The sequence below is a fragment of the Lupinus angustifolius genome, unplaced genomic scaffold (assembly GCF_001865875.1).
Source record: "Lupinus angustifolius cultivar Tanjil unplaced genomic scaffold, LupAngTanjil_v1.0 Scaffold_308_2, whole genome shotgun sequence".
Classification (NCBI taxonomy): Eukaryota; Viridiplantae; Streptophyta; class Magnoliopsida; order Fabales; family Fabaceae; genus Lupinus; species Lupinus angustifolius.
The window spans coordinates 1,500-25,451 of NW_017727631.1; the positions used below are offsets into that span (position 1 = coordinate 1,500).

General features: G+C 32.8%; 1 protein-coding gene and 2 long non-coding RNA genes across 8 annotated transcripts; 1 reads left to right on the plus strand and 2 right to left on the minus strand.

Annotated features, from left to right (window-relative positions):
• Positions 1–1,000: 1,000 nt before the first annotated feature.
• Positions 1,001–9,623, plus strand: LOC109340965. Of its 2 annotated transcripts, none has more exons than XR_002106874.1 (3): positions 1,001–1,434; positions 1,615–1,660; positions 8,476–9,623. It is a non-coding gene; the product is annotated as an uncharacterized LOC109340965 (long non-coding RNA). The 2 variants fall into 2 exon arrangements; XR_002106873.1 differs by having other exon boundaries at positions 1,003–1,434; positions 8,482–9,623.
• On the minus strand, positions 2,708–3,094 carry LOC109340966. The gene is made up of 2 exons (XR_002106875.1): positions 2,986–3,094; positions 2,708–2,933 (listed from the first exon to the last, which is right to left on the minus strand). It is a non-coding gene; the product is annotated as an uncharacterized LOC109340966 (long non-coding RNA).
• On the minus strand, positions 5,942–23,749 carry LOC109340964 (MADS-box transcription factor 23-like). 5 transcript variants are annotated; one of them, XM_019578739.1, is made up of 9 exons: positions 23,624–23,733; positions 23,230–23,433; positions 10,735–10,813; positions 9,134–9,195; positions 6,681–6,780; positions 6,559–6,600; positions 6,445–6,486; positions 6,168–6,279; positions 5,942–6,037 (listed from the first exon to the last, which is right to left on the minus strand). In XM_019578739.1, the coding sequence occupies exons 2-8, from the start codon at positions 23,409–23,411 to the stop codon at positions 6,175–6,177; spliced, it is 612 nt and encodes a 203-aa protein (XP_019434284.1). In that variant the 5' UTR covers positions 23,412–23,433; positions 23,624–23,733; the 3' UTR covers positions 5,942–6,037; positions 6,168–6,174. The 5 variants fall into 5 exon arrangements, with proteins under 5 accessions (XP_019434284.1, XP_019434283.1, XP_019434281.1 ...); XM_019578738.1 differs by having other exon boundaries at positions 5,942–6,040; XM_019578736.1 differs by having other exon boundaries at positions 5,942–6,114; positions 6,159–6,279; positions 23,624–23,731.
• Positions 23,750–23,952: the final 203 nt, after the last annotated feature.

Consider the following 23,952-nt stretch of genomic DNA (forward strand, 5'->3'; position numbering starts at 1 on the left):
TCCTAGGTCATTATTTGATAATGAAATTATTCTCTCAACTAATTATCACACACTAGTTGTAAAGACATTTTGTGTCTATCGGTCAATATTGTATAGTATTACGTATTTAATTTTATATATTTCATTTTTTTATAATTAGAATATATTTGTTATATTCGGTGTACTTTATATTATGATTTTTGTGTGTTTATGATAATATTTAGTTTAAGGTGAGAGATGTGGTTAATTAATGAGTTGGTGGTGATTAATTAAGATTATATGGTTTTTTTGTAAAAAATAAATAATATGAATGACAAAATAGGAAATGAAAGTTACATCATGGTAAGAGGTACACCATGTTTTGGCTACATAGTATAGAAGTATATATATAACAACATTTAAAAAAAATAGAAGACATATAAATTTGTTATTAGTTTCAATGATAATTTAATTTTAAAAAATATAGTTATTTGATAAGATTAAAATAAAACAAGATAAAATTATGTCATATATATATATATATATATATATATATATATATTTTGATTCCCTAAGTAAATATAGATCAGATTATTATTGATTATTGTCATATAAGAACATATTAAACCTTATACAAATACAGCATACTAGAAAAAAAGACTCATCAGATAGCAGTTTCTTATATAAAAATTAAAAATAAATAAATTTATTTTACACAACTATCTATAAATGATAAGATTAAAAAATGGATTTAATAATAACAAAAAAAAAATGGATTTAATCATTCATATAAATTAATTTCTTTAGAATAACGTTTTCTTCAATCACTTTATTATATGTACTGTTTGCTGTGAGATGAAACAGGGATGCCTCCCAAAACAAGGCCAAAAAACAGTTAACGAAAAATGAAAATCCCCAAGCTCTACACGGAATAAAAAACTAACAAAAAATCGTGGACAAACATAAGCCAAGCTTATAAAAATTATAAAATTGATTAACTATACGTGTTTGATTTAATTTTAATAATTAAAATTTAGGAGTAGTGGGGTAACGATGCCTCCAATAAGTACTTCTTTAAACCCATTTCTACTCCAGATATTTTGTGTCTTCTTGAACTCAACCGTATTATTGTTTCTTTCACGTTCTTCTCTCCCTTTCCTTCTTTTCTATATAAACTCGCATTTCATTTCAGATCTCGATTTCAATATTCCACCATTCAGCTAAGGTTTCCGATTTTCAGTTTCACGGCGAGAAAAGCGATTCTCGCCGTGAAGTTCGTTTCTGAGTTGCATTCATTCTCCAACCTAAATTGCTTTCTTCTCTAATTGTCCAATAATCCTTTTCACGAAACCGGTTACGGTGTTTCATTTTGCCTTGGCTAGGGTTTTCATCTTCTGAATCCGTTTGATTGCTGAAAAACTGCGGGAAATGAAAGCAAAATAGTGAACAAAAGAGAAATTCTTAATAAAACTGCTGGTATTCTCATTACGGTGACATTAGTTTAGTAAACTATTGTAATATTTCTCGTTTTTCAGTTGCTTTTCAGAATTCTAGTTTGTTTTGTTTAGCACAATCGTAGCATCATCATTTCTCATATCAGACCTAAACAGTTTTTTTCTATTAGTACACTTAATTGTGTATTTTCATATCATTTAGGTTACTCTTTACGGGAATAGTGGAGCGTTTGGATTTGGCATCTCAGGTAACTAAGAAACTAGCAGTTTCTCATGCATATCCTATTTATAGTTATTTTTTAGTTATGGATTGTTTTTCTTTATTATTTTTCATTTGCACTTTATAGTATAGTTTTCAGTATTTTGTTTCTTTCTTTTGATTATATAAGCTTAAACATAAAATTTACTGTCTCTCGCTTTTGTTCCCTTTCTTATTGCCATGTCCTTTTATTTGTCCTCACCAAGATGTAAATCAGGTGGTGAGTTTTTCCTCTAGTTTCATTCGTATTTTCATAATTAGTGATATTTGGTGATGGATTTTTAGGTTAAAAGTGAACTATACTGGTTTGTTTATTTCATGTGCTATGTGCATATTGCCACTTTGAGCTTTTCGTTATTTTGGTATCATACATACAAATGACAAGAGGATAAAATATGCAAAAAATATAAAGCCAAGGGAGGAAGTAATACTTGGTACACAAAAAAATGAACAATTAATGTGTAGAGCCATCAGATGTCATGTAATTTATGCCAAAAAAGTGTTTATTTGACTGCTCCAGGGTTAAATCTAATGGAATAGAAACTAATTTGATTTTATATATGTTCTATTATTTATCTTGCACTATCCTTAAAAGAGTGCAGACATGATATTGAGCTATGTCTTGCGGTTCACATGTCTAGTGTAATTTGTTAAAAGGTTTACAGAAAATAGCTTAAGAATAGCGAAGTGCTAATATAAACCATAGGGATATTTTATTGATAGATACTTAAGCAATGACATACAGTTTTACTGTTTGATTTTAAACTGACTTTATTTGTGAAATGTGTAGTTTTTGATTCTTGAAGGCAAAGAAAAGGCAATGATGAAGTATTTTATGCCTTCAATTTTTTAGGTTTTCTTTTTCCTGGCAACATTCTGGGAATTGGGATGTAGGAAATTTGGTTTGTAGATGCATGAGTTGTTTCATTCCCCGATCTAGCTGTGTTACTTTTTATCTTCCAACGCTGTATTTAATACAAGTAAAAAACTCCTAGTGTTCCATCATGCAATATTGTTCTGTACATTTTTAATTTCAATTTCAGTGTTTTAAAATTAGCCCTCAACCTCCTAATAGGGTGATTGAGTCTTTCCCAACAGGTTGGGATTTGCCACCAAGTGGTTAATTTTGCATCCTCTCTTCCACATTTCTTGGTGCTTTGATTAATGTTTGCTTAAAATAGTCTATCAGTGATACAAGAGAGATTATATGGTTTGAAGTAAATAAATGCCTATATTCTAGTATATGTAAACACAATGATGACCTATTTGGCTAATAAATGCCTATATTCTAGTATATGTAAACACAATGATGACCTGTTAGTCTATGATAACAATGTGATGGTATAAGCAGTGTTATTAATACCGTACCGGTTATCATACCGGTTAGGGAACTGGTATAGTGGTTCGACCAATGGTTTACAATATATGTCATTGTAAAATTTCCTTACGAAAGACATGTGCTGCATATATTCTGAATTTAACAATGTGATGGTATCGTTGGTATAAGTTGGTCATAGATTCATAGGTGTTATGTCATTGTCAATTTCCTTACAAAAGGTAGGAGCTGGCGAAGGAAAATTGGAAGGAGAGACATTTTTGGGGCTTCATTGTGTAAAATGAATAATCTACACATTCATCTTCAATTGTGTGTTCAATCCCTTAAAGTTGTGGTTTCTATTTTGAGACTCACCATTCTCTTTTACACATTTTGACTCTGAGGAAGTATTCCTCCCACTTCTTTAGTCACTGGAGTTGCTATTTTCACTTAATTTCCTTTTTATGAGGATTTCTCCCCATTATATTTTATCTTCACACTTTATAATATTTTGTAATGAATAGTAAATTATCTTCATTATGCGAGGCCAAAAAGAACATTATGATTATGCGCATATTTCCTACTTCCAACCAAAGTCTAGTTCAAATTACCTCGTGTGTGTTTATATGAATAATGGAAATGCTATGTGCATGCACATCTCTAAATTTATTGGTTTCTACACTTCCTCTTGATTATCGATTTTGTGGTTATCGATTCCATAATCCCTTTACAACTTTGAAAATTAGCATTTTAAATTGTCTTTTATTGTCAATATTGAGCCTAGTTTTAACGATGGTCTTGGGTATGCTTATTGAGTGTATTCAAGAGTTGGTGCCACGACACATATGTAGTCCTAGTTAGAGGATTGAGAAAGGAGATAAATGGAAAGGTAGAGATGCAAAGAGAAGATTTGGCAGCACAAGACTTTCGATCAAGTAAAAGTAAAAGACAAGATATATGGCATGCATGTTTAGTGGGAGTAACTCTAATTCTAGCTTAGAGGTGAAAATTAGAAACACTATCATGCCACGAGCTATAGGGTTTAAGTTACCTTGGTCCATTGATGTGAAATAAAAGGTGTAAACCCCAAGATTCTAGTAGGGTTGAAGAAATAAGATTGTGCCAGGTGTTATTTGTGATAGAAAACTAGCAGTGTAGCTTACATGGAACATTTACCACACTACTATAAGATTTGCAATATTGTATGGAATTGAATGTTGGGCATTAAAAAGCCCACAAGAATAAGGCAATATAGCAGGGTGAGAATGTTTGAATGGATAAGTGAACACACCAATCAAGATAAAATTATGAATAAATGCATTAGAGAGAAAGATGAGGTAGCACCTGTTGTAGAAAAAAGTGTAGAATCTTGTATTAAGTGGTTTGGGGATGTTTAGAATAGACCTGTAGAAACCTTGTTATGAAGCCTCAGTAACAAAAGTTGATCAGATTCTAATGGTTTTAGATAGTGGGAAACTTAGAAAAACTATAGGAGAAAGTAAGAAGTCATTAAGAATGATTTAGACTTAAATAGTTTGTCTACAATTATGATTTATGATAGGTCATTATTCCATGTAGCTGACCTCACCTAGTAAGCAAAATATGTGCTCGCTATATTTATAGTACTGTGGATCTAGATCTCTATTATTACTACAGAATTGCTGATATTCCTGAGTATGCGGTCACAACATAGTGTAATAAGTGACTCTTCTATGCTGAAAGGGAAACTGCAAAGCTCTTTCCTTATTCATGGTAATGATGTTCATATGGAATTGTGCCTAACTCTAAGTAGTGCCTCTCAAAGTTTGCCACAGATGTATACTATAAAACTGTTTACTCTGTTGGTTTTCTCTTGACATAGAATAGAAGTGATAATTTGGATGTAAATGGTTCCATTTTTATGCATGTAGTATATATGAACGTCAGTGGCGGATCCAGAACTTAGGCACTGGGGGTGCCACAAGTAGACACAAGAAAAATATATACACCAAGAAACCTTCTATCTTTCTAAAAATATATTATTGATACATATAAAAGAATACATATAGTATAACTATAAACGATTAAAGAAAAGAATTAACTTCAGGGTGACCATAGCATGGGTAGGACACCCCCTCCTCTGCCTCTGGTTAACATTGCTATACTCATTTTATACTATCTTATATCTTCAAGCTCAGCACATTCAAGTGCTTTGGTAATTTATTTTAGGAGTGAGAATTTCATGCTGTGACTGTGAGTCTTGGTTTCCGTTTTCCATCATAGCTTCCCCAAAACTTTGTTCATTGATTGTCAGTGTGCTTACGGATACTGGCTTCCTATATCTGTGTGTGTGGAGAGAGTATTTTATTTGTTTATGAAAAATTACTCCATTAGCATTTCCTGTGAACTGTGGTTTCCTTCTCGATAGTACTGCTTTATTTGAGTATAGATTGTGATATTGAATGTTTTATCTCTGTTTAGCCATTACTATTAATTAATGTCAGTTGAAAACATACCTTTTGTGCTAAAGCAATGATTTTTCTTTACTTTTGAATAAGAGTTAATTGCTGATAGTTTTGCGCCATGTGTTTGTGTTACTCTCAAGTAATACAATTAGAATGTCCCTAAAGTTTTCTTTTTATTCTGATATCTATATCTATTTATCTGAATATCTTGAAACATTGATTGTTCTCCTGCCCCCTTTGAGACCTATCATGCTTTTAGACTTTTAGTATTCATAGTTTTGTAAAATCGTATATTGCTAACATTGTCGTTGCTTTTCTCTCCTGTTTTCCCTTCATCTGAATGCATGTAATAGTTTCTAGCATGATAATAAAATGTAAAATGCTTCACAGTTCACACAAAGGTGAAGAATTTCTTAGTTATACAGTCGTAACTATACATATGGTACTGTGTTTGTTATTCATCATGGATATGCTAGAGTTGCTTTTGTTGATTATATTCAAATTGAAATACTAAGCTGGATGGTTTTTGGCCTATATATGCCACATACTTGATTGAAAAGCATAAAAAATCAATCCGAGTCTGTAAATGCTTCAATGCAGATGCAATCTGCTGCAGCAATAAAAAAATTCCATGTCAGGATTTCTGCTTTTGTTTCACGATTCAATGATCAATCAGCTAAGTAGTCAATATCATACCCAAACTTTGCAGGTCCTGTAGTTGCCTCTTATTGTTTTCCTGTACTGTTATAGATGCAGATTCACAGTGACATTCAATTCTTCTCCTGTGTGTAGGTCATTTCTGAGAACAGATTTTCTGTTTGTTCCATCCCCATCTCTTGTTCCATAGACCTGTGTTAGTGACAGTCTCTCTCTTAAAAGGCAGGAATAAAACAATTGACTAGTTTGCTCATTTAAGATTTGGATCTTTTAGTTTCGGAGCTATTTTAGTTGGTATTGCTATAAAATCAATAATTTCTTTTTTAATTCTGTGTTTTCTTGATGAATTAGGTTTACCTTCTTTTTCAGTTCCACATTTTCTTGCAGTATGAGTTTTCCCTGCAGAAAAGAAAAGTCATCTTTAATTAATTAAGAATGGTGAAAGCAGTAGTTTTTTATTCCAAGACTGACCTTTCTATTTAACTCATGTATTTCATCCGTTAAGATTTGGTCCTGCATATGTCAATCTTATGTTAACTGTAATGTCTTGGCTTCAAGAATTGAGCACCATGTATTAGATAGACAGTGCAAACCTTTTTCATACGTACACCATGAATGCTGATTTCCAATTGGTTCTCTAAAGTCTGCAATTCTTTGACTGTCAGACCTGACAGTTCTTCTCCCATGATTTTCCTGTTAATTGTTACCAAAAAAAGTTTTGATTTGAACCTTGTTAACTTCAGGTTTTCAACAATTGATAGTTATCAGCAAGGCTGGAGAGATGCAACATATCTGTCAGTCTTAAGATATAAAATCATTCATAAGCCTCCGTCAAATAACAAGCGTTTTGAATAGTTGGTCCTCGGCATCATCCAAACAGTACATTTTCCATTGTATTTTCATAATCAATATCTTCGCAAGATACTATTAACACTTCTTGTTGTCTTTTCATGGTTTTTACCTAGGGAGTTAGAATATGTATCGTAAACATTTCTGTTTTCATTGATTTTTCTTCTTCTAAATTCATCAAATTATTAAGTAAGCCACCACCATGGTCTTTAACATGTCCACTTACTGATAATTTACGAGTCTTGAAATGTGGACTAGTTACGAAGTCACAGTAGTGTTTCCAGAAACTATACACAACTTTATCATTTTTATTGCAGTATGGGTGCAATGGTCGAACTTTAGATAACTTGTTTAACTTGGTTCGTACCATGTTTCATCATATGAAAATTAATTGGATTTGAGATATTAACATACAAGAAAATCAAGAACACCATTGCCTAGTCTACCTGTATAGTCTTATCCCTTGACGAACACCTTATGTGTTCATAACCAACATGCTATTCTGCATCCATTACCAACACAATTCTGTGTTGATAAGCTTTCCTGTTTCTGCTGATAACATACTATATGAAACCTTGGGAGAGTTGCACCACAAAAGCTAGCCATGGCTGCTGTATAGCCCAAGCCTTATAAACCCCACACTAGAATCCCATGCTTTTGATGTAGGACTAAGGCTCCGTGCCTTGCTATTGGATCTTCGCATTCTAACATTCTCTGCAGCCTTGGAGCTCGCAGGTTGTCTATGCCCTAGCCATTTGACTAGTCCTGGGCAAAGACTACAATGTTGGTACGTACATTGCTCATTTGTAGCTGAGGAATTATTATCAGGTATGTTTGATACATGTGACTCAAGTCGAATTGAAACAGAAAAGAGGGCCAACAATTCAAATGATTGGATGAATCAAATATGGACCAGAATCACAACTGACTCGCTAAAGTATCATGAGTATAGAAAATCTGGAAATGAGCTTGCGATTCAGAATGAGAGATGCACAAATGGGTCTCACACAAGATAACGAGTCGGGTTGTGCAAAAGCCGATTCTTGTAATGTCTCTTTAGGGGTTTAGTCAGGCATCTTTATGTGTTTTATGGGTGATGCAGTGATTGGAGTAATTCTTGAAAACTTATTTTCTAGAGCCTTTAAATCAGCCTTATTTAATTAGAAAAGGGTTGCAGTATGAAATTACCCTCCATGCCGATTCACATAATTAAAACCCCTAAAATTTATCCCCACAGCCTCAGAATCTCTTTTTTGGCTGTATTCCTCACAGAATACTTCTGTTTTGTGCTTTGGGTTCCTTCAAAAGGCTGATTCCAATTGCTTGCCCTTTCTCTTTCCTAGCCATTTTTTAATAAGTTTGCATTCTTTGGTGTGATTGAGCTATTATTGATTTATTTTGTAGTGCCTATTTTAGTTCATTAGTTATATTGATTTATTTACTTTAAAATGATAACATCTATAGTTTCTTTATGTCAAATTATATTGTATTATTTGTTTATTGGTTGTGTGTCTTATGATTCATGATTCAATTCTCTAGATTCAGGAAATAGGTCTTCGGAATCACGATATCAATCTCAATTTGATAACTTTGGCTGAGGCACATGGTGGAAAGGTTTGATATCAATAGATTCATAAAAGCTACTCATGGTTGGAGAGACCAAGGTCATAGAACCCACACTGGAAAGCCATCTCTTGAGTGGCTTGATGGTTTCAAGCTTTTCAAAACCCACACTGGAATCCAATACTTTCAATGTGGGACATAAGTCCCATTCCTTACAATGGGATAGAAAAATGGCGGCCCAATGCATGAGGCTCTCTCACCTAGTTGGGTATGGGGAGGATCTTAATAACATATATTGTTCTGAAATTAAGATAGATATTGTTTGTGGCTGAAAAAACAGGACACTACAGAGAAGACCTAAAGATAATCCCAGCCTATGACATGTTTAACAGGTACAGAGGCACTTTTAAAATTGCGAGCATCATGCATCAAAATTTAGCTTATATTTTTATGAAAAACTGTATAATGAATTGTCACATACTGCTCCAGAGTATTTTGCCAATAGATTTTAATCTCTCTTTTGTGAATGATTCCACTTGAAAAATCAAATCTATTAGAGCTTTCATCTCTTCTCTTTGACATGCCTATTTCTGAACTCACTTAAAACTCACATGTTTTGCATAAATAAATGTACCTGTGACTTTCTTGCAAGTTTTGCAATTGTTGCCTTAACAATGCTGCCTCCTTTTGCCAAAACTAGTAAATGACACAAGAAATGATATGCTCAGTTTTGAAAAGGATTCACTAAATTTAAATGCTTTCATTATAATAAGCATGTAAGATAACTGTCAAGATCTTTCATCACTATTTTTATATTTAGGCAAGTTGTTCAACATTTTCATAAATAGGCATGGATCTACGCAAATTGTCATCTAATTGGAAGCTTATAAAGTACTTGAAGATTGCCAAGTTTGCAATTCATGTTGTTAGAATATAGTGTATTGTGTTTACGCATGGTGGAGTACACATGTGAGGTATTTCAGTCTCAGTTTGTATATTACCACCCTATACTGGTACCTGTAGCTCCTTTAGGAAAATATTCTCAGGTATATAAACCTGTTTGCTTATTGTAACAATCACTTTTAAGTCAATAAACAATTGCAGCTACATTTCAGTTATATAGATTCTCTCTCTCTCTCAAGCTTTAGGGTTTCTATGACATTTTATGGAATACTTCTAACTTCTGGGAAGATTTTATATCTATGTTCTTACCTGTTAAATTGTTTGTTATATTTGGTTTATGTTTTAGGGCTGGAAATTGACATTTGCCTAAGCGATTTGGGTCGAATACAATTATTTCTATGAATTACATGGTAATTAAACAAACAGTTGGTCATGCTTTAAACTTGGTGTCTTATATGATGTTCTTTTTAATTTGCTCACTAATTGCTCAAATCCCTCCAATCTTCTAATTGTTGTCATGTGTCGTAGTTTATTGAGAGGAATGAATGATAGGGAAAGTCAAGTTCAATGAGGAATGTCTGTATTTTTGTATCTAGCTTCAGAGTAAGTTTGGGAGTTCTTTTTTTGTGTTGCACTTCCTTATCTCGCCTTCCATTCTTCGGAGATGAAATGGGATTAATCAATATACTTTTTGTTTTTATCTTGAGCAATTCCTATTTATTTTAGGAAGGAAAAAGAACAAAACTTCAATTTCATTAGGTGAGGTTAACCACATGAATCCAACAATGTAAGAATGTTCTATTATAAATTGTGTTCATTAATGAAGCAATGATCTTTAAATCTTTCCTAATTGTTTTATCTATTGTTTTTCTTGGTGTCACTCTTCCTATAGAAATTAGGCTAACCTCAATTTGAAGTACTCTCCTTACTAGGATTTATAATGATATTCTTTATACATATCCAAACTACTTCACACATAATTAAAGGTGGACGGTATGTTAGGTAGTTGATAGTTCCCGTAAAAATTTGTTGATATGAAGAAGGAAAAAAGAAATAACAAATTTGAGTATGGAAGTGCTATGATTCATAACAGAGAAGAATTGGTATTTAACATGGTATCAAGCCCTTCATTACCAGATGAATAATCCTTAATGTTACAATTCACAGTTAAATCGAATTCAGCATAAGATCAAGTGTTGTGTTATCTGCCGTTTTATCTCGTTGTATAAGCAATGTATGTTGGAGATTTTAAACTATTTCACCAAAATAATTAGCAATTGATGTAATTATATATTTCACTTGTGAATGTTGGCATAAGACATTAATGTATACCTTAATTTCTGAGGATGAACTCCCAAGTTGGTGATGCTCCTCTTTTGCTTTGTTGTATCGGTCGATTACTGATTTCATGCTGGAAAAAGCCATTGAAATTGAATCAGATATGTGCTCAGGTAACTGAATATTCACTAATAGACACTATTATAAAACTCGGTTTCAGACGGGTCAGTCCGACCAATTCAATCAGGAATCAAATATTTGATCAATTCGAACTTCTCATCCAACCTGTTTTGCATCAAAATCAGATTGACTCAATTTAACTCGGTCGATTAAAGCCTAAAATCAGTGACTTAGATGGTCAGACCATTTGGACAGACTGAGTCAATGAAAAAAATATATTTTTAGTAAACAACCAAAACAATGTCGTTTTGAAATGAAAATATTTTTAACTTACTTATAATCATATTTGTCATTTGTGAACTTATATTACAACAAATCTTTCATTGTTTAATTAAATTTTAATTTATGTGCATTTTTTGTTGCAACTAAAGCAAAATACATATGTTTTTTATTTGTTTGTGACATTTTATAGTAAGAAAATATTCTTTTTTGGTTATCTAATTAGATACGGTAATGTTTTTAAATTTAAAATATAGAGTTATTGAATAATGTTAATTAATATTATGATTTTTTTAGAATTTTTAATATAAACCGAGTTATCGATCCAACTACTAACCTACTAGTCCTACCAATAACTCATTGACTTAGTACTCTGACCGAATTATTGATCAGTCTGAGTTTAATAATACTACTAAAAGTCATTCAATGTAAATGCATATAATAATCTTCTACAACATTTATCAAGGAAGCATTCTGATGCAGAGGAACATGTTCCACACCTTTAGGCATTGGTTATATGGCATATCTCAATATTTCGAGGAAAGGTATTTTTCTGGATATTAACAATTAAGGATGCTATATATACCCTATATCTAAGAAATGGTATCACAATGATGATATTGTCTTAATTGAATTCAGAAGGGAACTAAATGGAAAAGTAGAAATGTATGGAAAAGTAGAAATGTGAAGAGTTAAGACAAGTTTTTAGAAGCACATGAGTTTCGAATAAATCGTATTAGTATAAAATATATGAAGTGTAAGTTTAATGAGAAACAAATATATTGTGTTCTAGAGGTAAAGATTGAAAATCATACTATACTACACAGAAATTGAAAGACAGGTAAATTATAAGATTCAATATGATGATTGGTGGGTGCTTAGGTGTCATATATAATAAAAAACACTGATCTAATTTAAGGAGTAATATTACTCTATAACTATAAGATTCACAATATTATATAAAATTGAATATTGTATGGTAAAATGTGAAGAGAAGAATAAATTTAGAGGTGAATAATATACTAGAGAATATGTGATTAGGATCAGATAGAGAGAGTCATATAATTTTGCATCTTCCTCTTTTTCCCTAGTATTTTGTATGCTTTTCCTAATAACTTCGGTTTCATATAGTTTGTCTTTCTTCGACTTAAATAAAGTCATCCAGTTTCAAAGCTTTTCTCAGCATTTTTCACTTTTCATTTATTTACTCTTTCAATTGTCCAGGTTATTATCTAGAAAAAACATGCATTTGGCAATAAGCATATCCAACTAATCCAAGACCAAAATGATAAGATATGGTCTCAAACTTGACCTTTGACAATGAAATCTTATAGCTTTCCATTATATTTGGGGGCTTTGTTTGGGAGTGTAGTTTTAGAGGAAAAGAGAAGGGATAGCTTTGGAAAGTCTTCCCTTATATGAATGAGACATGAAGGTTTTGGAGGATTTCTCAGCCCTCTAAAATCTTCAATGTGTCTAATTCCATATTTCCTCTAATTTGAGTTTTTTAAGAGAATATGTCAAATACTTAAATACGTTCAGTAAAATTATATAATATATTATTCTTTATTTCTCATTTTTAATTACATTTTAAAGACCAACAAGTCATTGGTCTAGTAGTGTAAAGTCTTATTAGATCCTCAAGATGACCAAAAGATTAAGAATTTGATTCTTGGGAGTGACACTTATTGAAAGAGACAACCACGAACCCTGAAAGGGATTAAGTTCCTTACGCAAAGAGTGAGGGATACCCTTGGTAGTACCAAAAAATTACATTTTGAAGAAAAATAAAAAAATATTCTTATATTATCATTATTTTACTCATTTCTCATCTAAATTTAATACTCCCAAACAATGGAGGAGATTGTCTTCTTTTCTCACCCCCTTCCTCCTCTATCCTTGTCATTAGATCTCTCTCCTTCCATTTCTTTCCTAACTCCCAAATATAGTCTCAATGTCTTCCATAAGTTGTAACTTAATTATACATATTATTCCACTGTTCTTTTTTTCTGCTGGGGCCTTCCAGGATACTATTTTTACATTCAAAATTTCTTCTCCAAACCAATAAAAATCATAAATGTATAATTTATTTGATATCTCTTCATCAATTGTTATAGCAAAGTATATTACTTCCCTATTTAACCTCCTAACCATAAAATAAAGAGAAACAAATGTAGGTATTAATAGTATATAAGTTTTTTACATTTTCACTATATTATATATCATTCATATTTAATGACTATTAGCTCTTAAATACAAATAAGATAAATATGAAAGTTGTAACTTGCCATGGTGAAAGATGAAGGAATGAACAATGCGTGATAATGGACCTTGAAATAGAAGCTTGAAATTAAGTTTGATGCAAGATATGAAAAATAGCAAAAGTGCAAAGAAAGTGATGAAAGAATACTTCTGGATATTATTGAAAAAGAATGAATAGAAATCTTGAAGTTATGAATGAATCTAAGAAAGGGAAAAATAGAAACATATATACTACTAAAAATAGTATACCAGAAAAATAGAAAACCAATTGAAAACAAATAGCTTTCTAAAAACGGAAACTTCAAGTAGTTTGAGAGTTATTGGATTCAGTTTGATTGGATATCTGACATGCAATTTATTTGTTGTTGACAGTCCCCACAAGCTAGTATGTGGATATCTGACATGCCAAGCTTGGAAACTAAAATATGGAATGGTGTTGGTGATAAGGACTTGGTGAAAACATCTGCAATTTGGGAAGAAGAAGTAATAGGAAGAAGGTGAATGGTGTTGTTTTGAACTCTCTCTCGAACCACATGGCAATCAATCTCTATGTGCTTGTTCTCACATGGAAAATCGGGTTTGTTACAATGTACAAGGCTGATTTATTATCGCAGTAAATGCTGACAGGAGTAGGGTGAGAAATGCCAAAATCTCTTAGGAGGAAGACAAGCCATTGAACTTCACAAGAGGCCATTGCTAATGCTCTATATTCTGCTTCTGCAGAGGACCTTGAAACTGTATTTTGCTTCTTACTTTTCCATGAAACCAATGAAGCTCCTAGATAAAAGCACCAACCTGTTATCGATTTTCTTGTATCCAAGCATGCCCCCAATCTGATTCAGAGAACCCTTTGATTATTGTTGTGTTTGAGGAAGGAAAGAAAAGACCTTTTCCTGGTGAATTTTTGAGATACCTTAAAATTTTATACGCACTGGTTTGGTGAAGTTGAGTGGGAGCAATTAGATATTGACTTAGAATACCAACGAAATATGAGATGTCTGGACGAGAGTGTGTGAGGTAGAGAAGCTTTCCCATCAATCTTCTGTGGGATGATCCATCAGAGAGGAGGTTACCTGAATGAGCATGAAGTTTAGTGTTGTATTCCATTGGTTTGGACACAGGTTTTGATCCAAGAAATCCAGCTTCCTGTAGCAAATCCAGATTGTATTTTCTCTGGTAAAGGGCAATTCCATGAATGGATCTAACTATATCCATGCCCAGAAAAAATTTGAGGGTCCCAAGGTCTTTAATGCTAAATTCTTTGTCTAGGAGGAGCTTGGTTTGTGTGATCTCTTGAAGATTGTTGCCAGCAAGAACCAAGTCATCTACATAGATCAATATTGCTGTGAAACCTGAATGGTTGGATTTGATGAAGAGAGAGTGATCTGAATGAGATTTCTTGTAGCCAGATTTGAGTAAGGTGATGGTTAGTTTGGCATGCCATTGCCTACTAGCCTATTTAAGTCCATAAATGGACTTTTGTAACTTGCAAACAAGGTTTGGGTTAGAGACTTGCAGCCTAGGTGGGATCTTCATGTAGACCTTTTCCTTTAATTCTCCATGCAAGAAGGCTGTATTTACATCTAATTGATGTAAATGCCAATTGTGAGCAGCAACAAGGGAGAGGAGAACCCTTATTGTAGTCATTTTCACTATTGGACTGAAGGTATCCAAATAGTCAAAATACCTTCTGTTTGGTTGTAGCCTTTTGCAACCAACCTAGCTTTGTGTCTTTCAACTGAACCATCCGCTTTGTGTTTAATTTTGTAGACCCATTTGCACCCTATGGCTTTTGCATTGGGAGGCAGGGGTGTTAGGATCCAAGTAGCATCCAATTCTGTTTTCATGGCATCAGTCCAACATTTGTATTGAATAACATCATGATATTGTGTTGGTGTATGAGTAGTAGAGATGGATAAAGAGAAGTGTTTGTGAGCTGAAGATAGTTTGTCATATGACACAACATTTGATATAGGATATCTGATTTTACTTTGAGTTGGTTATGAGAGTGCAATGATAATCCTGCAGGTAGTGAGGTGGTCTTCTAGGTCTAGTAGAATGTCTGTTGGTGGATATTGGAGTAGGATTTGTGTTTTCAGTATGCTAGTTTGGACCAGTGTTGATGGAACTCTGGCTTTCACCTTCACTGTTAGGAAGAAAAAGTGTAGAAACGGGTTGTAGATCAGCAGGATGATAATTGAAAGGATCACTTTGAGTGATAGGTAGAATATTTGTTGAGCTTGTAGAGTCAGGTTCACAATGATGAAATGGAAATATCTGCTCATAGAAGATTGTGTTTCTAGAGACAAATATTTCATTGGTTTTGTAATCCAACAAAATATATCATTTTGTCCCTTACTTGAATCCTAAAAATATGCACCTCCTTCATCTTGGATCAAACTTGGTCCTGTGAGAAACAATAGTAGAAGCAAAGCAAAGGCTGGCAAACACTTTTAAATTCTTAATGTTAGGCAGACAGTTATACAATTCTTGATAAGGTGAGTTATTGGATAAAAAGAGAGTTGGTTGTCTATTTATTAAATGGACAACATGAGAGATTGCATAATTCCAAAAGCATAGAGGCATATTAGACTGAAAAATTAAGGCTCTTCCAACAGCAAGAATGTGTTGATGTTTCCTCTCAACAATTCCATTTTGTTGAGGGGTTTCAACACAATAAGTTTTGTGTTAGATTCCTTTAGATGAGTAAAATTCAGGCATTAGGAATTCTTTCCCATTATCACTCCTAATGGCTTTAACTTTATAATAAAATTGAGTTTGAACATATTGTATGAAACATTTTATGAGATGACATGTTTTAGATTTAAAATTCATGAAGTGAACCCAAGTAAACCTACTTTTATCATCAACAATAGTCAAGAAATATTTATGACCAAAGGTAGAAAGGCTTGAAACAGGTCCCCATATATCCATATGTAAAAGATCAAAGATACATGCAGATTTAGTAACCCTATCAGTATAAGTGTTCTGCATAGTTACTAGCTTATCATGAGATAAATGGCCTACCCTATAGTGCCAAAGGTTACAATCAGTATAGCTAGTATAGGCATTAACATTGTGAGGCTTTGGTTGAGTCAAGATGGATGATACCATAACATACAATCCTCCTTTCATATCAACTACACCAATCATCTTCAATGAGTGAGGATCCTGAATTGTGCAGCCATTATTTGAAAAAATTAGATTACAAGGCAAGGAAGAAGTAAGCTTAGAAATTGATATAAGTTTGAAATTAAAGCTTGGAATGTATAAGACATTAGTAAGATATAGAGGGGCAGAAAACATCACAGTTCCCGAATAATGGGCAACAACTTGGCTCCCATTTGGCAGAGTAATTGATATAGGTTTGATTTGCTTGTAGGATTGAAATTGAGACAAAGAGTAACATACATGATCTGTTGCTCCACTGTCCAGGATCCAAGAATCTTCTTTGGTAGCATAGGACAATATCAAATGGTTACCTAGATTTTTGGCATCTGAATTGGAGGATTTAGATGTGATATAATTGGCAGAGTGTTTCTGCTGACTTAGCAAGATCCTTAAGGCTTGTTGCTCTTCAGGTGTAAGGGAAGAGTTTGAGTTGTGTCTATCTGATGTTTGCTTAGGAGTTTCAGTGAAAAACCCCCATTCCTCATGTGATTGCTCATTTTCTGTTGTACCATAGCTGTTTGCAGAACTTGAAGTGAAGTAATTGGGAGGATATCCATGCTTTTTATAGCATGTGTCTATGGTGTAACCACTCTTTTGACAATAGCTACAAATCTTTTGGCCTCTACCTCCCAGAGATCTTCCTAAGATACCATCCTTCCAGGTCTGTTAGAGATTTGACCTCGATATCCTCTTCCCCTCCCTCTAGATTTGGAATCATAACTAGAGGTATTCATGTTGTTGTCATTATTTGAAAAGTTTACTAAGGTTCTAGGATCATCTATATGCATCTGGCTTTCTTGTTGGATTAAGATAGATAAGACTTTATTTATGGAAGGGAGAGGATTCATTATCATAACTTGGGATCTAACAGTAGAAAAAACTCATTTAATCCTCTCAAGAAGCATATGACATAGTCATTCTCCCTATAATTTTGAATGGTGGGGATTAAGGGACAGGTGCATCTGATTTGACATAAACAAGGGGGGATTGGCCTAAAATTATCAAGTTGTTGCCAACAACTCTTTATTTGTGTAAAGTAGGCATCAATAGAGGAGTTTCCTTGTTTTATAAGTGTAAATTTCACCAATTAAGTCTGAGATACAAAAGGCATCACCTTGATAATACCTTTCTAGAAGATCTTTCCAAATTTCAGTAGTTGTTTCCATCCATAGAACACTCTGCACTATTGCAGGATCAATGGCTTGGTTCAACCAAGACACCACAAGAGTGTTACATCTCTTCCAAGCCAAAAACAGAGGGTCGTTTGGTGCTGGTTTTGTTAGAGATCCATCCACGAACTGAAGTTTGTTCTTTGATTCTAGTGCCATGCTCATGGCCCTGGGCCATCTAAGATAGTTGTCTCCTTTCAAAAGGGAAGAAACCAAAACTGCTCCAGGGTTCTCATTAGGGGGCATAAAGAAAGGACTTTCAGGATCCAAAATTAGATTGATGATTTGGTTTGCCATTTGGTAGGGAATGAACGGAGAAGAAAGCTTGTCGTGTGATTCGAAGGCAAGATGGCACAGCAGAGACACCTTCATAAAAGGTGCTCTGATACCATGTGAAAGTTATAACTTGCCATGGTGAAAGATGAAGGAATGAACAATGCGTGATAATGGACCTTGAAATAGAAGCTTGATGCAAGATATGAAAGATAGCAAAACGTGCAAAGAAAGTGATAAAAGAATACTTCTGGATATTATTGAAAAAGAATGAATAGAAATCTTGAAGTTATGAATGAATCTAAGAAAGGGAAAAATAGAAACATATATACTACTAAAAATAGTATACCAGAAAAACAGAAAACTAACTGAAAACAAACAGCTTTATAAAAACGGAAACTTCAAGTAGTTTGAGAGTTATTGAATTCAGTTTGATTGGACTTTGTTGACGAGTCTTTGGGCTGCAATTTATCTGTTGTTGACTTAAATACAAATAAATAAATGAATGATTAATAATATAGAAATTGTGCAAATAATTTTTATACTAAGTGCATACATCCTAAACTCTAAGCTGTTTTTTTTAGTAATTCGACTTTCTTGCTTTGGTATCTGCCCAATTGCTACACCCTTTCCCTTAACTTCATTTATGTTTCAATTAACTAATGTGGCATAACAAAAGTCTCATAGGCCATAAACAATAAATCACGTAGGAAGTTTGGACCGAGATGATGCTTAGTTTAAGACCTCTCAATGATTTTAACCTTCTAACCTTATAAATAAATTTTGTCTAGGGTACAACTCAATTCAACAATGACAACCATCCACTCTTGGGTAATAAGAGATATGGTTAGGGTTTTAGATCACATATGAGGTTATGCATATTGTGGTTATGGTCATTTGAATGGCTAGCAGCGACTTTATGTGATTTAAATGCTTAACTTATACCAAGGATATGATTACAGAAATCATGGAAGAATGGATTATGTCCTATATAATTGGCAAGTTATTTTACCTTATACTATGTTCCAAATTATTTGTGTTTGTTGATCAGGTATGCATTTATCTCGCAAGATGAAGGAATAATGGACATTTTCTAGGACTGTACGGACATTTTCCAGGACTGTACGGACATTTTGCTACCATCCGTGGTTGTATTTCCTTATGTCATTTCATTACATCACAATTCGCATTCAACAACGTCCTTTAATAACGCTTTCTAGCACAATTATATTAAATATGATACGGAAGATAATTAACAACGTTCTTTTAAACAAGCATTGTTAAATTTGATAGGTAAATATAGCTTTAATGATGCTTTCTTTGAAATGATGTTGTATGTTTGCCTAAGATATTTAACATATATTTTTTTAAGCAAGCGCTGTTATTTGAATCTATTTAACAGCGCTTGCTTAAATAAATGTTGTTTAAAGTTACATATCAACAACGCTTTTTACACTAAACTAAAGTTATATATTCAAAAAAACGTTTGTTTTAGTTATTACTTAATATGTACTAATGAAATTAATTAATTTTATTTTGAAAGATATCACTCGAGTAAATATTACACAAAAATAATTCAAATTGTTAACAGAAACTCACATACTAGTTTTTCATATATAACACAATTTGGTCATACATATATGAAAAGACAATTGCTTATTACTTCAAAAAATTATTCTAAATCGTCAACCAATATAATTAAAATAGAATATTAATGTATGTTATTTAACACAACAAAAACTCATATTTGGTAAGTAAAGTATGTTAACTCATATTTGGTAAGTAAATTATGTTATTTGTCATTTCATTATCAAAAGTTAAACATAATATTACAACTAAATAATTTTAAAGAATTTTGATATTTAACAGCACTTGTAAGCAAACGCTGTTGATTTGAATTTATTTAATAGTGCTGACTTAAATAAGGGTTGTTAAAGGTGACATATCAAAAACGTTTTTTACAAACAAAAGCGCTGTTAAAAGTCATATGCTCAAAATGATTGTTTTAGTGAGCGTGAATCTTTCCAGATTTAAAAACAAAATCTCACAGACAATAATATACTTATTATTTAGTATTCTATTTCTCTAACTCTTCTTCTCCTAATTTTTCTCTTCAAGTAAGTTATTAGCTTTTGGTTTCTATTTTCAAGTACAAGATGAATCATTCTCTTATTTTACCTTATTTATATCTACATTAATTGCTTATTTTATAATATAGGAAATGTCAAGGTTGAAGTTAAATGGAGTTGTTGGTGATTTACCAAACTTGCAATCTCTATATGTATTTCTTGCATTTGGCTATTATCTTTTAATCCATATTTTCTATGTAAATTCTAATTTGATTTTTATTATGTTGAATCTAAATTATGTCTCTATGCCTTCTTATTTCTTCAGTTAAGGAATAAAAGAAATTCATAGATTTGTTCTTTACATCTTCATTACCTTCTCTCTTTCATTACTGCATATAATCTTCTAGGTTAATGAATTTGAACTAAAAGAGATCAGATCATACAATAGTTTATGAATTGAGTTTTCAGAAATATGTTTATATTGTCAAATCTTTGGTAAATGTGGTGGAATTGTGCATGTTTGTTACATGTTTTATATAATATATGTTATATATGCAATGCTTATGTATGAAATCTATGACAACGCTTTGTGTACGATGTGTTATTGTATGTATGAAATATATGATAACACTTTTTGTGTGATGCACTATTATATATATTCAATACAACAACATAGTAGAAGTACGGTTAATCATGATAATATACTATTATGGTCAAACAGAAAGCATACGAAAGCGCTATTATACATCTAAAATACACGTTGTGGAACTGCAACTCTGACGTAGTGTTTGTATAACAATGTGTGATTGGTGAATACCCCTCCCCCTAGAAAATATGTGCAACACCTAACTCTCTTTAACGACTCCTCTACGTGACTTTCTCTACAAAAAATTATGCTTCCGTTATAGCATTTAAGTATTTGACGATATCACCGAGAGCCTAAATCTTAACTATTTACGGTGTAGTTTCTCCAAACTTGTGCCTCGTCTAATGAAACATATCACCAAACTATTTGTCGCTAGAAGGTCATTTAATACAAGGAACCTCCACACTAGAGTCTATCAACAATTTTCCTCTTCAATACTAAGCTGCCACATGAACCACGAAGTCTGATTGGAAAACCTCAATATTTATCATCATTGTCTGAATCAATATCCTTAGTTCATAAGAACTATCGCACACCACCTTAAGGAATACGCCCATCATATGCCTTGCATCAATGCTAACTAATGTGTGTGTCATATTATACATCTGCTCCAATATTTGTATTATACCATGCATCTATATCAATGTATGTGTCAAAACATGCATCTCTATCAATGTGGTATGTGTTATGCATCCTACTAATGTTTGCATGCTATGTAGATCCGCTAGCAATTACATCTTTTTCACGTTGTCGCGAAAACGCTATAATGATTCACCACTTATCATCTTAGAGAAGATTATCCTCTCGATAGTGAGGGACATTGTCAACACTTATCTTTAAAGCCTGATGTTCCATCTGGGTCAATTATTCACTCACCTACATATATGTCGATGCATGTGTCACACCATGCATCCAAATAATAATGTTTCTACTTCAAGTGATTTGGTTTATCCTCACTCAATGCCTTTAGAAGAGTATGATGAGCCAACACATCCTTAACATTCATTTGCTACAGTATTAAATGACCAGTTCCATCGAACTACTTCTCCACCACGAATCTAGCACTTAGGTTAAAAGGTGTCTTATATAAGTGGCTCTTATACCAATTGTTGTTGTAGTATAAGCAATCATTGTACAACGAAGCGGTTGGGAGCAAGAAATCGAATGAAAGAAAAAGAATAAACAATGGAGAAGAAGAAAGACAAAACATTAGGATTTGTGACGAGGTTCAGACAATTGTATTCATATCTTTAGAAGCTTTGAGTGACTATCAATATATTATTAGAGATTAGGGCTATAAGCTCTTGCTTATAATAATTATAGTTTCAAAATACATGTATATAGTCCTCTCCCCAAACCTAATACATAACCCTAAAAATCTATAGAAAAGTGCAAAAATTTATCAACATCATCCTAATTCACGATCGTGATTCACTACCTATTAATACATGTGATGATCCACGGTCGTGATGGTTATCATGCCCGACCACGGATCCCTATACATTCTTAGTCCCCACCATGGTGGGGTCGTATTTCCTTTTAGCAAATGAATCATTTGCATAACATATTAAACTCATAGGCAGGCATATAGCCATTAGGAATTCTAAACATAATCTGCTTACTTGAAGACTCTAAATATATCTGAGTATTGTGCACAGCAACAAAAAAATCATTGATATGTCATGTGAGAACAATACACTATACATTCAAATGCAATATGGTGCATGTTTCACATGAAATGTCATAGATGGGATGTTCAAAAAGCATTCTTGTTTTTGAACAACAAATTTTGCCAACTTTTGCAAGGACATTCCATTTTTATGCACGTTTTTCCTAACCTATTTACAATTTTGATACCTTGGTATTTGCAAACTCATTTTGTCCCAAATGTTGTAAAATAAAACATCTCTCGTGTCAACATATAGAAGGATGGGGAACTCATACCTATTACAACAATGCACTTCAAATACAACAGAAATGATCAGCAAATTACTTATCATTCTGTGGTGCCCATTGACAAATATCTTATGATCATCTAATATAACATATCATGTATATACGTGCGTGCGATCAATGTGTGGGCTGGCTTAACACTTATGATCAACAATGTGCATCATTAAGAATATTTTCTTTCTCCAAACTTGCACGGCCATGCCCCACAAATTAACTTCGATTAATTTCTTGACCTAAGCCAAGCAAGGTTTTGACAGACTCCAAATACTGATGGAACTAAAACTCCACACCTTGATTATTAGCACAAAATTTCTAAACCTTTTGCTTCCTTAGAGTAAAATATAACTTGACACTCTAGCTAGCTAAACCAAGTATAGAAGATAACAAAGTTATCCCGAAATCAAATCAGTGATTTCTATATAGAGAAAATAGAGAAACCTTTTGTTAATTAACTATTGTATTATCACATTCACCAAAATAGAGAAAATAAAAAACACTATGCACTATCTTCATTCTTCATCAAATACTTAAAAATTGCAATTAATTATTAATGATTATTACAATAAGCTCAGTACTCAGAAAATATGAATACAGATAAAGATCTAACCTGGTGCTGGAGAAATCGTAGAGTTTGCTGGTGCTAGAGAAGATAACAACTCCAACCTCAGCATCGCACAAAATCGCAAGTTCCTTTGCCTTCTTCAGCAAACCATTCCTTCGTTTCGAGAACGTCACTTGTCTGCTCGTTGAATTGTCGATCCTCCTTATCACGATCTTTCCTCTTCCCATTCGGTCAAAACCCTAACTCGATCCAAAAAAAAAGCATACAGATTCAAATCATGGCAAAAAAATTGAAATGAAGTTCAAAAAGCACGCAAAGAACATTGACTTATAATGTAAAAGAAAAAGTATGCTAATAATCGATTATTTATGGTGGAAAGAAAGAGCGAAAATCTAGAAAAGAGAGAAAAAATAAGAGAGAATGAGAAGCGGTTACTGACTTTGTAATGAACGGATTTTGGTTATAAGAGACAACAACAAAGTGAGCAAAGAGTGAGAAAGGTATCTATTTAAGGAAAGTGATGAAACCAATTTCTGAAACAGCTCATGGGAGCGTATAAAACCAGTAGTGGTTTCGAGTGGGAATACGGTTACACATACTGTACCTTGTACCGTATTTTTTTTTATTTTTTTTAGTGTAATATCTATATCTAATTAATGTAAAAATTTATAAATAGTTATTATATCATTTATTATGTTGAGTACATACATAGATGATGTACTAACAGTATATAAAATGTATACATTACAAGTATATATATATATATAT

What these genes read in the sequence shown, in the direction of transcription:
- LOC109340964 (XM_019578737.1), bottom strand. Translation starts at nt 23,411, where the DNA reads ATGGGAAGAGGAAAGATCGTGATAAGGAGGATCGACAATTCAACGAGC. An exon ending in GTTCATCCTCAGAAATTAAG is followed by an intron (nt 9,196 to 10,734) that starts GTATACATTAAT and finishes GTCATTTACTAG; the next exon opens with TTTTGGCAAAAGGAGGCAGC. An exon ending in AACTTGCAAGAAAGTCACAG is followed by an intron (nt 6,781 to 9,133) that starts GTACATTTATTT and finishes AACAATTAACAG; the next exon opens with GAAAATCATGGGAGAAGAAC.